Consider the following 19,030-nt stretch of genomic DNA (forward strand, 5'->3'; position numbering starts at 1 on the left):
ATTGTCAAGCTTTTTAGTATTCAATTAGGATTTACAAACTAAAAATTTCTAGTATTTTGTAAAAGCTTCTCTAAATTAAAAAAAATTCAAGTATTTTACAACCATCTTTTCAAGTTATTACATTCTCCAATATTACTTTGAATGTTTTTTTAGGCTCTTAACACTCTAAAAATAAGACTGAAATTTAGTATTTAAAGGAAACTCTAATAAAAACTTTTTGAATGATAGAGTGTGTTTATTTAATTTTCTTATTTTTTTCATGATTGTACACTCTTTATATAGTTTTTATATGTTTGTTATTATTAGAATCATCTATATATTCACTAGATATGCCAAACCTTTTCTAAAAAAATTCTTTTGATAAAGTATAAATCTTTTACTTTGTCAAAAGTGCTTTATGAGTTCCTCTTTTTGTTCATATGTTGATTTAGTGTTTGGCTTGAAGAATCAAGAAAATGGTAATTTTTCTTTACCCAAAGGGTATGATTTTAATTTCTTTGAAAATAGATATATTTCTTTGGTTAACACTTACTTTTGCTATAACTTGACAAACTGTGAATCGATTACTTCTCATTATTATTTTTTACATATCATTGTTTAATTCTTTGAATAATTATTTATATTGAAACACTCAACATACTTATTAAATAATAATATAAAATTCATTCAAGATTTAGTAATTTTGATACATCAAATATAAGACTTCATTTTAAGGAGATTGCCTTAGTTTTAACGGTCTCCCCTTTTGATGATGACAACATAATAGTTTGATAAATTCTTTAACTAAAAATAAGCATATCATAATTCAATCATACATTAAATACAAACTTATACATTATCAAGAAAAGAGCAAGTATAATAAAGCAAATAAAAGATTGATTAAAAATTATTTATTCATTCAACTTATTTTCTTACATCTATTATCTTGGTCTTTGTGATAATTAAAATAAAACTCCTTAAAAATGTGCTTCCCATATCTAATTATGAAAACAATTATGAGATCAATAATGATATATTGCTAAGCAATAGTGAGTTAATTAAGTTTCTCAATGGAAACTTCTAAAGTAAATGATTGATTGATCGTTGGAGGTCAAAGAAAGAAAAGAAGAAGAAGAACAAAAAAATTTGACTTTGTGATATTTATTAAACATAAATCAATGAAGAAGAATAATAACCCAAAAAGAAGATAAAATATTTATTTAGATCGACCATAAAAATTAATTGAATAAAAGCACTTGGTAGGTTTGAAAAGGGGCAAAGATTTAAAAGAATAAAGTAGAGAAGAAATCATGTAAGAAATGTAAAAGGATAAAATGGTCTCCATTGTATTATTTGTGTCATGATTTGCAATAATTTGTTATGCATTTGCAATGGCATTAGCTTTAGATGATAGTTGAGTTCATTGATTATCACTCATCATTCTCTTTTATATTGAAAATATATGAAATTGGTCAGATTTGTGTTTCAACTCTTTTCTTTTATTAGTTTTGGCTCGAGAAATCATTAACAGCAACTTAGCAAAAGCAATTAATTTAAGAGCATTAAGCTTTACAATGCATCTCCCAAGTGTTTGCTAAGGAGCATGTTCTACCTTTGAAGTTTATTTAACTACCCTTTACTCCTTGAGTAATTGATTGATCAACCATTTATCTTGTGCACTAATCGACCACAAGCATTGAAGAACTTCCTCAATTTTAATTTTAGTATAGCTAATTAGTCTATGCTCAATAATTAGTAACTTTTCATTTATAGACAAAGATTGACATCTAGTCATCTTAGTTTGTGAAACTCTTTCAAAATGATCTTTCTTTTTAGTTTCTTATACTCGAATTTGATGAATCATCTTTTGTATAGTGCTAGGTGTTGTCAAGAGCAATGATACAATAAGTTTGTAAAAACTAACAATAAAAGTTTTTGATGTGGAGCAATTCATCCTCTAAGATTTCATAGGGTATTTTTTATTTTTTTCTCAAATAAAAAAGAAAAGTAAGAAAGAGAAAAAGAGAAGGCTTAAAGTATCTTTGTTTCTCTTTTTAAAAATTATTTTCTGTTTTTAAAAATAAAACATAATACAAAAAATTATTTTTAAAAAGAAAAACAAACATTCTCTTATTCTTACAAGTGTGATCATGTAAAAGATATAAACTTTGATCAACTTTATACTAATGTCTTTTATACTCTTTCCTAGTATTAAATTGTGAAAAAATATGGACTAAATTATTTTAACAAGTGATCCATTTTTATTAATTTTATTTTCTTAAGGTTCCTTGTGTTAAAGATAACTTGAGAGAGTTTATTAATTTGCTTTTTCAATGTGTGAATTTCTTTCCAATGTGTTCATAACTTAGCGAATTTTAATTCTTTAACTATTTTGTATTTTTTATGTTAGTGTAATTTTTATGCAGAGATTAAACACAATTGATATATCACAGAAATAATGCAGACTAATTTTTATGTTTTTTTTCATATAAAAGATATCATCTATTTTTTTATATAAAAAATGAAAACAAAAGCAAATCATATATAAATACTAAAATTATTTTTTATTTAACCAGTAATCAATCAATGACTTGAGAAGTTAGAATGAGGGCTTCTTCTGTTAGCATGTTCCGTCCAAGAGATAGATGCACCTAACTAGTACAAATGTTGGCATGGATTTTTGGATATAGCAAAACATTGATAGATTGAAAAACAAATGCTGATTTTTTCATGTTTCAAAATTGTACATATTTTTATAATTTTTATTGTATTTTTTGTTATATTTATTCTTTTCTTTTATGATTTTTAAACCTTTTCATGTTTTGTGTCTATAGATTATAAATATATATAATTCACAAAAGATATTTTTATTTGAATAAAGTAAAAAATATATTATATATAAGAAATATTGTTCACAAAACACAATCTACCAAGAAATATTTACCTAATTACATATGTAATATATATAATATTAGTATAATTATTATTATTATTATTTAAAAAATAAATACTTATCTGGAGTCATTTTAATTTCTTTTCTCCTTAATATAACATTATTAGAATCATAAGCCGAACCCTCCCATCCACTAAGAATGTACATGAACTCCAAATCAAAATTACAAGTGGCTAATACATTTTGTAATATCTTTCTATGATGATTACGATAACTGCTTACATCTCATCCCCTCACTATTACTAGAATATATGTCTTGTCAATAGCTTCAATGCAATTCTAAAAGTACTAGTTAACTATTTGAAGATTTACGGTTGATTGTAGAGATCATGATATTAATTTTAACTTTCAACTTTCTCTTTTTTTACACATGTTATAAAAAAAACTACTACTTAAAAAGTTAAAATTTTAAGCATTTTTGTGTTATACATTTGAGGAACAAACTTAACTAAACAGAGCAAGTCAATGACACTGTCATTTATGTTTTCACCAAATAAGTGAATGGAATAAAAAAAATAGTATAATATTATATATAAACAGTAATGCAATATTATTAGCAGAAAAAAAAATGAAGAAGATAGAAGCATAGAAAAAAAAAAGATAAAAAACCCACCTAAATTTTTTTAAAGTATTTCAAAAGTCATTTCAAACAATTCTCCAAAATATGATGAGTTTGGTATTTATAAATACAACTAAAAAGTCCTTCAAAATCACACAATATCAATAGGTGATATATTACATATATTTTTAAAATAATAAATCTGCATATTTTTATTTAATATTTACTTTATAAAACAATAAAAAATTATTACAAAGATAAAAAAGGAAATATATTTAAAAAATCCGTTTTATAAATATTTGGTTTAAATTTAATTGCTGTTTTTTTTTTTTTTTTATGTTGTTGATCTTGGGTAAAGATAATAAATAAAGAGATGTTGGCTCAGCATTGGATCATTCACACACGTTTTGCACTTTTCCCTCTCTCTCTCTCTCTGTGTTTCTCTCTCTACAAATTTCTTTTCTTTTCTTTCTCTTTCAGACTCTGCAACTGCTTTTCTATTCCTAAAGGCAAAGAACACCAACAACGCCAACAACACTAAAAGGTAGCCACCCTAGGCCAGTTCCTCCATAAACCCAGGCTATCATATTCACTCCAAAATCCACACGCTTTTTTTCCCCTCCTTTTCTATGGTGTTTCCTCTTCCTTAATCCTTCTTTTTAAACGAAGAAAACTGGGTAATCATCATAGACACGAATTGAAACCGCAAATAATATACACTTGCTTTTGATGGCGGTGATCATCGTGATACCCAGAATTGAAAACGCTGGTTATTGAAAGCTTTAATCAATATTTATATTTTTTTGTATTTTTGTTTTCATAGTTGTAGTTCGAAGTCATGGGAACTTTTTTTTTTTTTTGTTCTTGTTTCGAGCTAATAATTTTAATTGAAAAAGTTTATTTAATTCATGTTTTTTCTGAGTCACTTTTAAGTGTTGCGTGGAGCTTGTTTTGAGAGCTGAAATAAAGCGAACGGAATTTTTTAAATTATTTTATTTTATTTTTTGTTATTTTAGACACCCTCTTTTTTGTAGTCAAATCACGGGCCGTGTAATTTTTACAACACTTATTTACTTATTTATTTTTATTGAAGATTTTAATCTCATAACTGAGTTTCTTAGTTGATTCTTACGATGAATTAGTACATGTGCCTTAGAGTTTGCTTAATGTTATATGTTGATCATCATCTAATCATGTATTTGTTTGATTTTTTATGTTTTGAATTGTTCCTTGAGAGAACTTTTAATGATAATAATGGGTGTAAATGTGGCCATGGTTGGATTATATAATCAAGCCGTGTTTTACTTATTGGCAACGTTTGTTGTGTGAACCAATTGGAATAGAACAGTTTGTTGACTTTGTTCTATTCTTATTTCTACCCTTTTAGGAGAAGCAAAATGTACTGTGATTTTAATCTTATGTCATGTTTTGCTATCAGTTTAAAGTCCAGCAACATTAGAACAAAACTCCCATTTTGTGTTCTGTTTCATGCTGACATGATGATCTAACACTACCATTTTGAGATCGAATTGTGCTTCTTTGTTTAGAAGAGTTAATGAAGGAGCTCTTTTGATAGACTTCAGTAACCTGTTGTTCTATTTATATTATATATAGATATAGATTAAAGTCTTGGTTGTTTATCCCCGGAGATGAGAAAAACTGAAGATATGTAAGCAGGGCCATGGTTGTAGCTACCAGGAAGCAATTGGAGTAAATCTTCTGGTATTCACACTAGGCATGATTTTGTAGATTTATGCTTGAAAGATTAGAGAAGTAAATTTGGGTTCATACCAGAAAGGATTGACTGTTTAATGAATACTTGTTACTGATTTTTTGAAAACTTTGATAGTCTAAGTTTAGTATGTTTTATTTATTATATGGAATTGTGGATTAAGGATTATTTATTCTCTGGTACTTACATTTCTCCTTTTCCTATAACAGTGAAAACTTTGGAACTTGACTGTTTTCTAACTTTGTTATAATAATTATTTATTGAAAGTGCTTTGATATAGCTCAAATTCCCTAACAATTTGTCTGATCAAGGATGCAAAATCTTATATAATTGACTCAGTTTGCCAAAGCAATATGCTTTATGAATGAACCCCCCCCCCCCTCTCTCTCTCTCTAGGGTGAAGAAATTTAGTTATCACGCATGGCTAGTTTGGAATGATTTCAAGATATGCCATTTAATTTATGAAGTTTATTCGAAAGTATAACAGTGGAAAAGTTCCTACTTCCTTCATTATATCCAAACTTCAAATTTATGCACTCCCAATGGAGCAGCTAGTCTGGCCAGTCTTTTAACTTGCAATTTGATTTATGCATATAAATCATTATTATGATTCTATGAAGCATTTATAAATATTTTCTTAAACAAACTATCTTTTTCGTAAAGATCATATGTTATTTAGGCTTGCCAATTATTTCTATTCCCATCCTCACTATTTTCTTTATTATGATGGCCCTGTGTGATTTATGATTATCTGATTACTACTACATTATATGAATGTGTTGCAGATTTGAAGGTAAAAACTATTGATGGATGGATATTCCGGTAAAAGAGGCATAGATGGGGTGGTAGTTCCAAGAAAGGGGATGGGCCATGTGCTTAGAGATACTGCTAATAGTAGAGATCAAAAGGGTCAAATTTGCAGCCGATTGGGTTGCAGTGGTAGTGCCAATCTTCCTAAAGTTGCTCAAGTCAAATCTTCTGACAAAGGTAAATCTATGAGGTCCTATTCCGGTAGCAAGGAAGCAATTGGAAGTTCCTCCAGAACTACTAGTAAGTCAGGAAAACTGCTTATAGAGTCTCGGAAAACATTATCTTCTCAGTTTGAGATAGATTCATCTGAAACTAGTAGCGTGCAAGATGAACCAGAAATTTCAGAGCTGATACCTCTGCCAGAAGAAAGTCAGAGAAGGCTTCAAGATGAAGGGGAAAGTACAGAGTCTAGTGAAGTGATATCTGTGGAAGTAGGAAGCTCTAATGCAGTATCAAATACAAGATCTCAAAGGAGTTTTAATCGAAGACCTGGATTGCGTGAGCAAGAAAATAAAAGCAGTGTTCCAGTGAGACGTTCTGGTACCTGTAGGTATGAGTTGAGGAGCTTCAGATGCAACTCTATATCTGATGTCATCCCAGCTGGTAGTTCATCATCAGATTCAACCCTTAATAGAAAGAAGGATTCAATGAAAAAGAGAAACTGTGAAGGGGAAAGTAGTTCCACTGTTAAGGGCAAGAAAATTATTGGATCTTCTCAGATAGGACGGAATTCTGGCTCCCGGATTGGGCTATCTATCTCTGATTCAAGAAGATCTAGAAATTTGCCTTCTCACAGTGACATCAGCACAGCATCAGTTAGAACTCAAAAATCAAATAGTGGTCATGCAAGGGGAAGGTTTACTAGCCAAGGAAATGGAAATCCTGTGGCAACCTGTGAATCCTCTGTTATCGTACCCCTTTCACCTCATTCTGATGATCTTGATGCTTCTGGCATTTCATATCATTCTTCTTCAGAGACTCCTTTCAGTTGTTCAAGCTCTTATGGTAGACCAGGCACTAGCAGTGAGCAGTTATGTGATGCTATGCCTGTGTCTCCTGCAGAATATGACATCACTCATTCTCTAATAAACTGGGATGGCTTTCAACACTACAATATGGATGGTATGGCCGAGGTAATTTTTTCTGTTAAGTGTAAACCAGGGAGCACAATTTAGTAATTAGTATCATGGCCTTTGATGAGAGAGCTTAAAACTAAAGTACTATTTTATAATTGTATGAAGGTTTTGTTGGCACTTGAGAGGATCGAACAAGATGAAGAGCTAACTGACGAGGTAATTCTTGACTAAAAGTTGATTCAACTTAGTTGGCCAGTTATTTGACACTTCCATTTTGTGTCTTTGCAGCAAATTATTTTATTGGAAAACAGTTTGCTCCTTAATGGACTAAACTTTTATGATCACCACAGAGACATGCGGATGGATATTGATAACATGTCCTATGAGGTATTTTAATGTCATAAGGCTCTACAAATCAGTTCCTTATTTCCTTTTTGCACATCAAGTTTATTATGATACCAGACTTTTGGTTAAAAATATTCTTAAAATTAATGTTTCTGATAGCAATATTGGCAATTATTACCTAAATTTAATTGATGTTTATTGATAGAAGTATTAAGGGAGAGAGATTGTAAATGTAAAAGTGTTGAGGGAGGTGGCTTTGAGAAGGGAACTATCCTTGAGGAATGAGGATTATATATATGATTAAAAATCTGTAAGTTTTCATTTTATATTTATCTATTCATATCTCTGAAAGTTTCCATTAATGACAGGAACTTTTAGCTCTAGAAGAAAGGATGGGTACTGTGAGCACAGCTCTAACAGAGGAAGCACTTTCAGAATGTCTGAAAACAAGTACATATCAGTCTGCACCTTCAGATGATGTGGCCGAGAATTGTGAGGAGGATAAGGATGATATCAAATGCTGCATCTGCCAGGTACTTTGATAAAATATATTCAATTTTTTGCAAGTATGTTGCTCATTTTTACTTTCATATGGCAATGGGGTATCATCATAATTCAAATGTAACTGCTTGTGTTACTAAGGTCAGCCATGTTCAGTCTTAAAACTTTATGAACCAGTATGCATAGCATTGGAAAGGCTCCATCAGTGTCTAGCAATTCTAAAATATTCTGAACTAGCACCATTTATTTTAGTTATTTCGTGAATAATAAATATCGAACATTTCCACTACTAGAAGGAATCTAAGACTAGTCACTAAAGCTTTCAAACTTGTATAAACCTTAAAATTATCAAATGCTATTCCTAGCTGCATCTAATTTCTCTATCAATTCTATTATTTGAACATAAAAAAATTGATACCGTATATAGGCATCTCAAAAATATTCTCTTAAATCAAATCTGTTGTACCAAAAGCATTTTCCTTTCTTTCTATTACTTATTTCTACACTTATATTGGGAAGTGTGTTTCCCCTTTTTCTTTCCTCAAAAGAGGAATGTGTGAAGTTTAGATTTAAGTGTAGAAAATAACAAACAATTTTTCTAATGTGCGTCTAAAAACACGTAAAAGAACTCATGTATATCAAATTGTTATTGAAAATTATAAGATATCATAAAATGTAATTCATCAATAACATTAAATGCCACAATTTTCAATAAAATCATTATTTATTTATTTCTTATTGTATTTCAAAGGCTCATATTAAGAATCTATTTATAATAAATTTTTAATGAAAGTCACAAGATTATAGAATTCAATGTATTAATATCTTAATGCTACAAATTTCAATAAAAGATATTATTTTTTAATTCTTATTGTGTGTCTTTAGCCACTTTATAAATACCAAATGACAAAACTTTGAACTCCTTTATTACAAGATTCTTGGATACATGTACTTAATATGCAGGAGGAATATGTCATTGGAGATGAAGTTGGAAGTCTGCAATGTAAGCATAGATTCCACGTGATTTGCATTCAGGAGTGGCTGCGGCTGAAGAATTGGTGCCCTATTTGTAAAGTATCAGCAGCACTGTCCAATTCTTCATCTTTGCCTCATTGATTGTGTTGTCCCTTTCACATTTGATTTGATATAAAATGCAGATATTCCTCACTTCTGAATGATCTTGTTCTTCTGTACATACCCAATATTTTCATCCCGTGAGCCCATAATATAAGCCACTGGTTTGATGGACTCTGGAACTTCTTGTTAAAAAATAGTACTATTTATGCATCATTTTCTTTCTCAACCCCCTTTTTTTTTAACTACCGGAATAGAAGGGATTCAAGACGAATAAACCAGCATTTGATACTATGCGGTTATATACTTGAATGTTTTTCAATTATCAAATTGTTTGTTTTTATAAGGCTCCAGCAAATAATGCCCTGCGTTGGGGAAGTTACTATGATGTTTAGATGAATGTTTCTAAAATTGATTTTGTTAAATTAGTTTTAATTAAAAATTGAGTTTAAAGTGAAGTAAATTATTTATAAAAATTTTCATCTTACAAGTAAATTAATAATAAAATTTACTATAAAATTTTTAACCAAGTAAAAAAATTATTTATTTGTTTATTTTATCATAGTCAAGTATATTTTTAAAGATAAATTAGTTTTATATGTATACGCACACTCTAATTATTAATTTTGGTTTAAATCTTTATATTTGAAGAGTTTGATTTTTGTCTCTACTTTACAAATATAAGAACCAAGACTAAAATTGAGGTAAATTATAGAGAGAAAATGTTTTTAAACAAAATAAATTTAATATTTTGCCAAAAGAAGTTTGTAAGCCTACACATTTAATTGAAAATAAGAGAGAAGTAAAAGTTTTATTATTTAAATCACCAAGAATTGTCAACGTATATAATTGTTCCTATCCCTTCTTACTTTTTATTTTGGTTTGATACACTTTTAGTTCTATACTTCAACTTATCAATAATTTTAGTTTTTTTTTATTGTTTATATTTAGTCTTATATTTTTTTAATTATTTAAATGAAGTCTGTCATCTCAAAATTTTATCTAATAATTAATAAACATATAAAATATATAATTAATTTATAAAAGCTAACAATAATTTTAAAATAATTAAATGAAAATAAAAGGTTTTTATTATTTTATACATTTTCTTTACTATTTTTGTTTAATGTTGATAATTGTTTTTGCTAATTTATACAAACCAATAACATGTGATGTCTTCATTATAATTTTGTTAATTATTTATGAAATTTTGAAAGTGAAAGACTTAATTTAAATAATTAAAATATGAAGATGATTAAATATAAAAAAAAAAAATGCCAGCAACACATTTTCTGTTACATTCTTTTTTATACATAATTTATTGTTAGTTAAAATTTATGAATAATTACAAATTTATGTAGGTCCTAATCTTATCTAATGAGCCATGTTCATAATTTTTAATAAATTTAAAAATAAATAAAGAAAATGTTGAAAAAATGTATTTCTTAGAGCATTACAATCGTAAATAGATTAAAATAAAATGACTATTAGACCTTTTATTTTTTGTGTACAACATCCTGAAAATACATTCCAAAAATCAAAATGTAAAAGCATCATTTTCTTAAATGTAATGAATGATAAAAGGTGAGACTAAAAATAATATGAAAAATATGAAATGAGTGATAGCTTTATCGGGTATTTATAACTCAATTGTTTTCAAAACCATTTTTTTTTCAGTGTTTTAAACTTGCATGAGTTGTTTGGGGGAAGAAAACGTGCATATGAAGATCTTCTCTGTTCCTCTTTTGTGTTTTTCTATCAAAACCTCATTGTTCTTCTAAACATATACTGAATCCGATAATGTTGATCAGTCATGCTGTCCCAACTTTAGCAATTCAAGCTAAAAGTTTATTTTTACATCGAATTACTCTAAAAAAAAAAAACTCTAAAATCAATTTTACTATAAATAAAAGTAAGACCTACATCATTAAACAGCTAAAAGTTTTACTTCATAAGATTGAGTTACTCTATATATAAATTTCAATTAAACAGCTAAATTGTAATTTAGACTAAGTTATTGTTTATAACGTAATTTAATATTTTATAGTTACTATATATTTATTTATTTTATTTAATAAGTATTATCTTTTTAAAAAATGTGCTACTAAAAACACTGTGTAATTGAAACTCTATTCATATTCTAATTAATAAAATTTTACTTATTTATTAACTAAAAAATTAAAGTGGCGTCTCTTCAAAAATAAAAAATAACAAAATTGAAAAATCTATCTAATCCAAATCACAAAAGTATCAACTCAGATTGGTTTGATTATTCTCAAACCGATGTAAATTGAACAATAAGTTTTTCTTTAATCAGTTTGAATCGATTCTGAAAATAAAATGATTCTTTTTTGTCTCAAAATCGGTTCAAACCAAACTACAAGCATCCCTAATTATTTTGTTCTTTAAGTGATTTTTGTATAATTTGCAAAAATGGTGATGCAACGACCTATGTTGTTCATCAAGTTCTTTGTTGGCAATTGCACTAGAATTGTTATATAGTTCATGTAGAGTTCTTTTCATTCATAAAGATATTCAGTTTTTTCAGAAAAGGCTGTCTAGCTTTTCTACAATTATGAAATGACAGTTTACAAAATTTCATTTGATATTACTCACTTTTGACATTACTGTGTTTTCTTGATTTATATAATGGCATAAAAAATCGGAGGTAACTTACATAATCAATAAATGTATGAGATATTATATTATATGATTACCATAATTTACACAATCACTTGCAAGGATTCAACTTCATCTGAACAGTGTTCTATCTAGAAGGAGTTCAACCCAACAACAAACACATTTCAATTTATTCAAGCAATAAATACAACCCAACAAGCACCAAATATACAACACTTTGGTCTTTGAGGAAAATCTCATATATCATACTTTGCCCGAACTTTATAGATATGTGCATAAATATGAAGATTAAAAAACGAAATTATAGATCTTGACAGAGATAAAGAAAAACAAATGAATTTCAAAATTTTTCTTTAAATTATAAATTAAAAGAATTAGTTTGTATAAATCGTTATTAGTTTAATACCCATAATAGAAGTCATTTATGTATCTATTGAAACTTTGTTAATCGAAATTTGTCTTCTAATCACGTGCTCGCCAAAACTACTTCTGGAACATGTTATATGCAACTTTTTCCCTCAAGATTATTGTAATCTCACCATGAATAAGCCTCCAAAGCTTCTACTCGCAACCTTCGAGATCCTCCAAACCGTTGATGTGCCAGCACAGTAGAATGCAAGCATCATGCAAAGCACAAAAAGCCACTCAGATGCAGGCATGGCCCAAGGACAAGCAATACAAACAGAATCAATATTCTAAAGAATACATATTAAATGAGTCAGTATATATAGATAAAATAAATACAAATCTTCAATGTTTGGTTCAGATGGTAGTGGTACTGCGTAAATGAGGAATCTTAAGTGTAAAAAGATAGAATAACAGTCTAGCCTTTCTTATTTTTCTCATTGGTAATACAAATTAAACTCGACGTATATATAATGATGGTCAAAGCCATGAAATATAAAACCCAACTAAGATAAGCAATTGGCCACCCATTTATATCACGTGGGTTTCAATGCAAGAATAAACAGAACAGAACATTAGTTAAAAGTTGACCAGCAATGATCACCAGTTCACTACCTGATGCAAGACCAAAAGAAAAGAAATTAATGAGGGGATGTTTGATTTTCATTTTTTTATTTTCATTAATTTTTTTCTATCTGTTTAATTGTAGGCACCTTACTTTTCTTTTACTTTCTACTTTTAAAATTCTTTAGTAGTGAATGATGAAAATACAACCATGAAAAATAGGTGGCATTTATGAAATTATATTGAAACATACAAACTAAAAATGAAAACCTGAAAATAAACCAAACACCCTTTAGTTTTCAATATTATTGGAATATGAGATCTTACTAAAAGCACACAATGCTGCCAAAAGCAAATGTGTCAGGCAAAACCTTTTAGTGATCAGTTGCAGATAAACAATTCTTAATCGTTTGTGTCGAATCCATTGTCAATATTCATATCGAGACACCATTTTAAATTCAGTAGCTGTTGTATACTGCAGCTCAAACACGTTGAGATTTTATTTTTCACCAATCAGTAAACCAGTAAACATATTACGACAATACTTAATTCTCTCCGCATTTCTCAGTAAATTGCAGTTACTTGTAGTAACCACTGTGAAAAACCAAGACAACTATCAAAATCAAGGTTAAAATGTCAAAACAGACATTTACATTTTGTCTCATGAATCATGATTGGTTGCCTGATAATTTTTCTGCATAATGAATCTAAGCAACAAATGCAAATAGGTGAATCAAATTATATGGTTACTGCATTGCAGAACCCTCGTCCATCCATAAGCAACATACAAGTCATTTGCAAGTAACTTTTACCAATCTTCCTGACTTTGAACAAATAACTTCCTAGTTCAACATATTCTATGGAATCCTGTTGTTTACTGTCTTCAAATATATGGGAGCCAGTTACACACACACACACCCACTGTGCACAGAGTACAGGATTACTCCCATGAATTGGATAATGGCATTTGGTTAGATAAAATATTTTTTATTTTCACTTTTAATTACAAAGATGTTAGTTAGTTTTCATTTTGTTTCCTGTTTTTAATTTGTGTATGAGAAACAGTAAAAATAATAATAAATTATTTTCACTGTTTCATATGTAAATCTTTAGAACAAGGAATAAAATGAAAACAAGATAACATTTTTGTAATTAAAAGTGAAAATATTTTCTCAAACCAAACAACCCCTTGTTCCCTTCAAGTTGTTCTATAAAGTTTTCATGCACACTTACTCTGCTTTTAATTCCTAAAATAGAAACAGAATTTCAGATAACAGATGCATGTAGTTATAAAACTAATGAAATCTCAACTACATAAGATATCATAATTTACAAAAAAGAAAGACTGTGTATACTAAATTGATGAAAATGATGTCAGTCTAACATACGATCAGAAATTTATTTATTTTCAACAAAATTTAATAGAACTGAAAGACTATTAGATCTACATGATGAATAAAATAAAAAGAAAAAACTACTAAAGGTAATGGCCAAATTTGGTGGAGCTCAAACCAAAAAATTGAAATCAAGAAGGAAATTTCAATAGATGTCGACGTGTTATTAATATTGAATTTCAATCAATCCTCATTATATAAAAATACATACAGAGCAACCCTTCAGCTACACATGTCATAGTTCCTTGACCCCAGCTACATAACAGTATCCCTGCAAAACTTTCTGAGTCTTGTTTCTCATTGGCTGTAAAGCAAACAATAGCCTCGAGAGATTTAGCAATGGCAAATACAGCCAACACCAATGCTAAACATACAACAGTGCAACCAATCCTGGGCCCATTTGATGGTACCCTTGATTGCAGATTAATAAATATCTGATCGATCCTAGCCCTGCAAATAGCAGAGATAAGACATTTTGAAGCTCAAAAACAGTATTTGATCCTGGAAGGACTGGAAGTTCTCCATTTGGGGGCCATCTGGTTCATCCTGGCAATAAGAACAGAGCTAAGTGCACCAAATACCACCAACAATTTCAGAGCCATCAGAACCAGATGAAACAGACTCAACCTTTTCCTTAAAAAAAATCATCAAAGAGGTGTTATTCTTCAAATGATCGCATAGAAATTTTCTCCAACTGCAGTGGCCAGTCTTCCCCAAGTTGCTTTGGATTTAGCTCCATAGCAACTTTAAAATCATGTAAAGAGACTGATAACGGTGGTCTGTGTTCAGGCTCAGGTTCTGCCAGCCCACCAGCACCCTGTGCTTGTAAATGATTATTTGGCCACATGCCATTAATGACCTTGCCCTGACTCTGCTGTTTCGAGACAGGGAGCTTCCTCTGCTCATTTGCAGACCTAGCCCCTACTAAATCAACACAAGACCTGATCAGCCGTTTCAAGTACACATCTAAGACATTATTCAACACATTTGCACATTCCATAGAAACACCTCCAAGACCCTGTATTGTGGCAATCTGCTCCATGCGCCTTCTCAATGTATCAGTATCAGATAACCTACCACTGTCACTACAACTAACAAAATCACTAGTGCTATTCACTGGCAATGCTTTGCGGGCCCCACCAACACTTGCAGGGCAGTAAGGAATCCCAAGTGGTGCTATCAGGGGGCTTCTAGAAAAGCTTAGCCAGTTTAATTGCTCTACCTCTTCCCCATCCTCAACAACTGATATTTCAGTTGGCCCTTTGCCAAGTATTCTTGGTTTTTCTGGTCTCTGAATAACATCCCTCATACCATTCTCAGGTAGTTCAGCAACTGCTTGAAGATGCTGGATTGGTCTCTGATAATCACACGGTGTAAGAGTTCCATTTTCAATATCAACCTTACTACCACTGTCTTCAGTAGCCGTGGATTGATGAACAACAGAATCAACTTTCCCATTTGGTCCAAGAGGGCTTGGTCTATCTTTAAGCTTCCGATCACGCACTCCAGACCTTAACTTACGTGGGGACACTGGCAAAACTCCATTGGACCAAATGGAAGCATTTTGATTTTGGGAGTTAGCAACACTCTGCTCATGTCCATCATCTTCACCAGGAGATACATGATTGACAAATGCTCCTGATTTCGGAGGACCCGTCGGCTGGATTGGCGGTGGTGTCTTGGCTTGGCACGCATTCTTCAAAATTGACTTTATAAAGTGATTGTGTAATGTAAGATTCTCCCTCCCGAGTACCCGACAACATAACTTATCAAATTCATTCTTTCTCAGCTTCTGACTCAGAAACCTGTTTAAGTAATGAAAGTACTGCTTCGACTTATCTGCTCCAATCCTCTTCACAATTTGTGCTTTCAATTCAACCAAATCAATTCTCGAGCTCAGCTGGGGTTGCATTTCTCAATAGACAGAATCATACACAACCCAACAAATCAGAAAACAACACACCCACACGTAACCTGAATTCAAGCCAAATTGCAGTTACTTCTGCTTCCAAATAACCCAAAACTTCTCCTCTTCCATATCATCAAACTCAAATCAACTACAACAACCCCTGCAAAACACCACAAGCAGATGCAGCCTAAACCATTCTAACATCTTTACCCCCAACAAAAAGCAACAATTTTGAAACCAAATTCGGTTACTCTTTTGCCCGAATTTCACACCCCAAGACACCAAACAATGCAAAGCCAAATCTCAACTTTCGAACCCCCAAAACCCTAGGGATCAAACCGCAACAAAACACACTAACCCCAAGCGCGAAACCAAACACAATTCAACGAATTGAATGGCAAATCAAAACCCTAAGTTTGATGCACCAAACCCGAGGGTCCGAAACACCACGCTCGCGTCGAAACGAACGTTACAACATCACTTGCACCAATCTAAAAACCCTCATTGCTTCGCCAAATTCCCAACGCCACACGAACTTTGAGTCCCGAAGAGATCACTGAGCAGAACAAAATTGAGCAACATGAGATACAATTTTTTTTTAAAAAAAAAAACATTATTATTAATTATTATTAAATAAATAAATAAAAAGGGTGAAAATTTTGAAATTGCAATGAAAGAAGAAACAGCAAAAAGTTAAGGGTTGGAAGTTTGTTAGAAAATAAAAAAAGGGAATTTTATGCATTGATTAAGCTCTGACCTCAGCGTAGTTCACGAATTTGCATAGAAATCTCGAACCTCACTTGCTGCTTTCGAATCTTCGAAAGTTCGATTATGGCTATGTCTCTCACTATTTTTTCTTCTTTTTTTTTTTTTTTTTTTATTTGTTGCTGATTTATGTATTGAACTTTGCTTTCTCTCTGTGTTTAAGCTCGATCGCTGCTAACAGTGTCTCTCTTCTTCTTCTCTTTTGTTTCTTCTTTTTTATTTTTATTTCTATTTTCTACTTCTAATTTTTATTTTATTTCTCTCTCTCTCTCTCTCAAGTCTCACTTCTCATCAGGTCTTCTCTTTCTAATTATTAAAATAAAATTTCTTATTTTGTTTCTCTGTTTCTATGTAATTTGGGTAATTGGATTCGATAATTGTATCAAATAATTTTTGTGTCATTTTAAATTTAGTTTACTGAAGATTTTTATTTGCCCTGCTAACTGTACGATTTGTTTTTGATTGTTGGCGATTTTTGTTGTGTATTCAATTAAACTGAAAGATTTACATTTTGATACGTGATTAAGATGATTTAAAATCATTTAATGATATAAAATAAACAATAAGATAACATTTTTTTTGTAACAATTGAAATTAAATGAGAATGTAAAATGTTAAATAAGTTAATCTTAACGATATTGTTGACATGGGTTTGAGAGTATATAATAATAAATAATATTTTGTTAAAAATTATAATCTTTAATATTATTAATGTGTTAAATTTTGTGATATTTTATAATTATAATAAAAATTTATTATTATATATTTTTTGAGCAATTGTAATCTTAATTATACAATCACATATAAATAGTTAAATTCTTAAGTTTAATACACAAATATTACTTGACTTTCTTGCTAAAGTAAATTATTTTGAGGATCAATTCACATTTTTTCAGTCATAGGAATTGTCAAATTGACAAATTAGTAAATGCTAAATTTGATAACCTTCTGGTGCTTATGATGCTACGTTTTAACACAGTGAGTGTGTGTTGTACATTTGACAAATTTCATATCATAAAGTTCATCTGCTTTGAGAAAATATAATTAAAATAATTCATTTACAATGCATATACAATCAAGTTAAATGATAAGGTATGTGCATATAACCAACAGAAATATAAATAAACAAAATCAGAATCTGAATTTATTTTAATAGAATTAATTTTCAACCGTAAATATGTGTGTTTAAATTAATCAGACATAAATTTATATTAAAGTATATAATTTTTATTAAAAATATAAATTTATTTTTTTAATATCAAGTAAACAGGGGCTAAAGGCGCTGGTCACTTTGTAAGTGATAAATTATGAAAAGCTACATAAAAAAAAAAAGAAGAAAAATTAATACTTTGGTCTCCTTTTTTATTTTTATTTAATTTAGCCTTCTAAATTTATTTTTTATTTTAATTTGATTATTTAATTTTTATATTTTATTTTTAGCTTGATCTTTTAACTTTATTTAAAAACTTAGACTGAAACAAATAGTAATGTTAATTAGTGGTAATGGTGATTAAAGTAAGAAACTATGAGAATAGAAGCAAGAAAATAAAGAATTTTTAGACTAGAAAAAAAGTAAAATTATAAGAAATACAGACATAATTATACTAAATGATTGAATAAGAAATGTTAGATTATTGAATCTTATCAAAATTTTACCCAATTTATTTGTAGTTACGCTATAGATATTGATTATTAAGTATTTATGTTTCTATGCCTCAAATGATCATAGCTACATCTTGAAATGTCCATGCATGTAAATAGACTTTTTTTTAACATTTTTGTAGGTGAAGAACTTATAAAAAAAATATTTTGTATCAGTGGAATCAATTTTTGTGATTTTTTTTTCTATCTTCTTTTCTACACTAGGCATGAATTGCTAAACTTATGTGATTAAAGGATGAGGAATCCTAATTTTAAATATTTGTAACCATTGAATTTTCTTCTTAATTCAAGTATTATTGTTTTCATTAATTGTTTATCTTTTACTTTTTAAGGCTTATAAAGGTTAGCACTTATACGGTCTTAATAAATCTTTAATATGATGCTAATCTTAATTAGAATTGAATTATCAAGGATTTGGTTATGATTTGGTCTATATTTTATGTGTTTTTTATGATTTGATCTATATATTCTAACATAGTAGTATACATTACTTTACATCTTTCAAATATAGAAACTACCTCAAGTTAACAATTAATCATAACTTTCAAGAGTTTAACAAAAAGTAAAGCTCAAGACAACAATCAACCAAGATATAAAAAATCAAAATTTGTGAGAAAAAGTCAAAAGAAAAAGGGCTCAAAGTTTCAAACATAAAAAAATTT

General features: G+C 29.5%; 2 protein-coding genes across 6 annotated transcripts; one reads left to right on the forward strand and one right to left on the reverse strand.

Annotated features, from left to right (window-relative positions):
• The first annotated feature begins 3,838 nt into the window (after positions 1-3,838).
• LOC113847149 (probable E3 ubiquitin-protein ligase RHG1A) lies at positions 3,839-9,332 on the forward strand. Of its 5 annotated transcripts, XM_027476054.1 has the most exons (7): positions 3,886-4,035; positions 5,106-5,213; positions 6,009-7,166; positions 7,275-7,325; positions 7,398-7,496; positions 7,823-7,987; positions 8,919-9,241. In XM_027476054.1, exons 3-7 carry the CDS (start codon positions 6,030-6,032, stop codon positions 9,069-9,071), a joined length of 1,605 nt encoding a protein of 534 aa, XP_027331855.1. In that variant the 5' UTR covers positions 3,886-4,035; positions 5,106-5,213; positions 6,009-6,029; the 3' UTR covers positions 9,072-9,241. The 5 variants fall into 5 exon arrangements, with proteins under 5 accessions (XP_027331856.1, XP_027331857.1, XP_027331855.1 ...); XM_027476052.1 differs by lacking the exon at positions 5,106-5,213 and having other exon boundaries at positions 8,919-9,332; XM_027476053.1 differs by having other exon boundaries at positions 4,016-5,213.
• A 4,835-nt stretch (positions 9,333-14,167) lies between these two features.
• On the reverse strand, positions 14,168-16,958 carry LOC113847133. The gene is made up of 2 exons (XM_027476021.1): positions 16,699-16,958; positions 14,168-16,497 (listed from the first exon to the last, which is right to left on the reverse strand). The coding sequence occupies exon 2, from the start codon at positions 15,942-15,944 to the stop codon at positions 14,691-14,693; it is 1,254 nt and encodes a 417-aa protein (XP_027331822.1). The 5' UTR covers positions 15,945-16,497; positions 16,699-16,958; the 3' UTR covers positions 14,168-14,690.
• Positions 16,959-19,030: the final 2,072 nt, after the last annotated feature.

Source organism: Abrus precatorius, unplaced genomic scaffold, assembly GCF_003935025.1.
Source record: "Abrus precatorius isolate BTA unplaced genomic scaffold, Abrus_2018 Scaffold8, whole genome shotgun sequence".
Classification (NCBI taxonomy): domain Eukaryota; kingdom Viridiplantae; phylum Streptophyta; class Magnoliopsida; order Fabales; family Fabaceae; genus Abrus; species Abrus precatorius.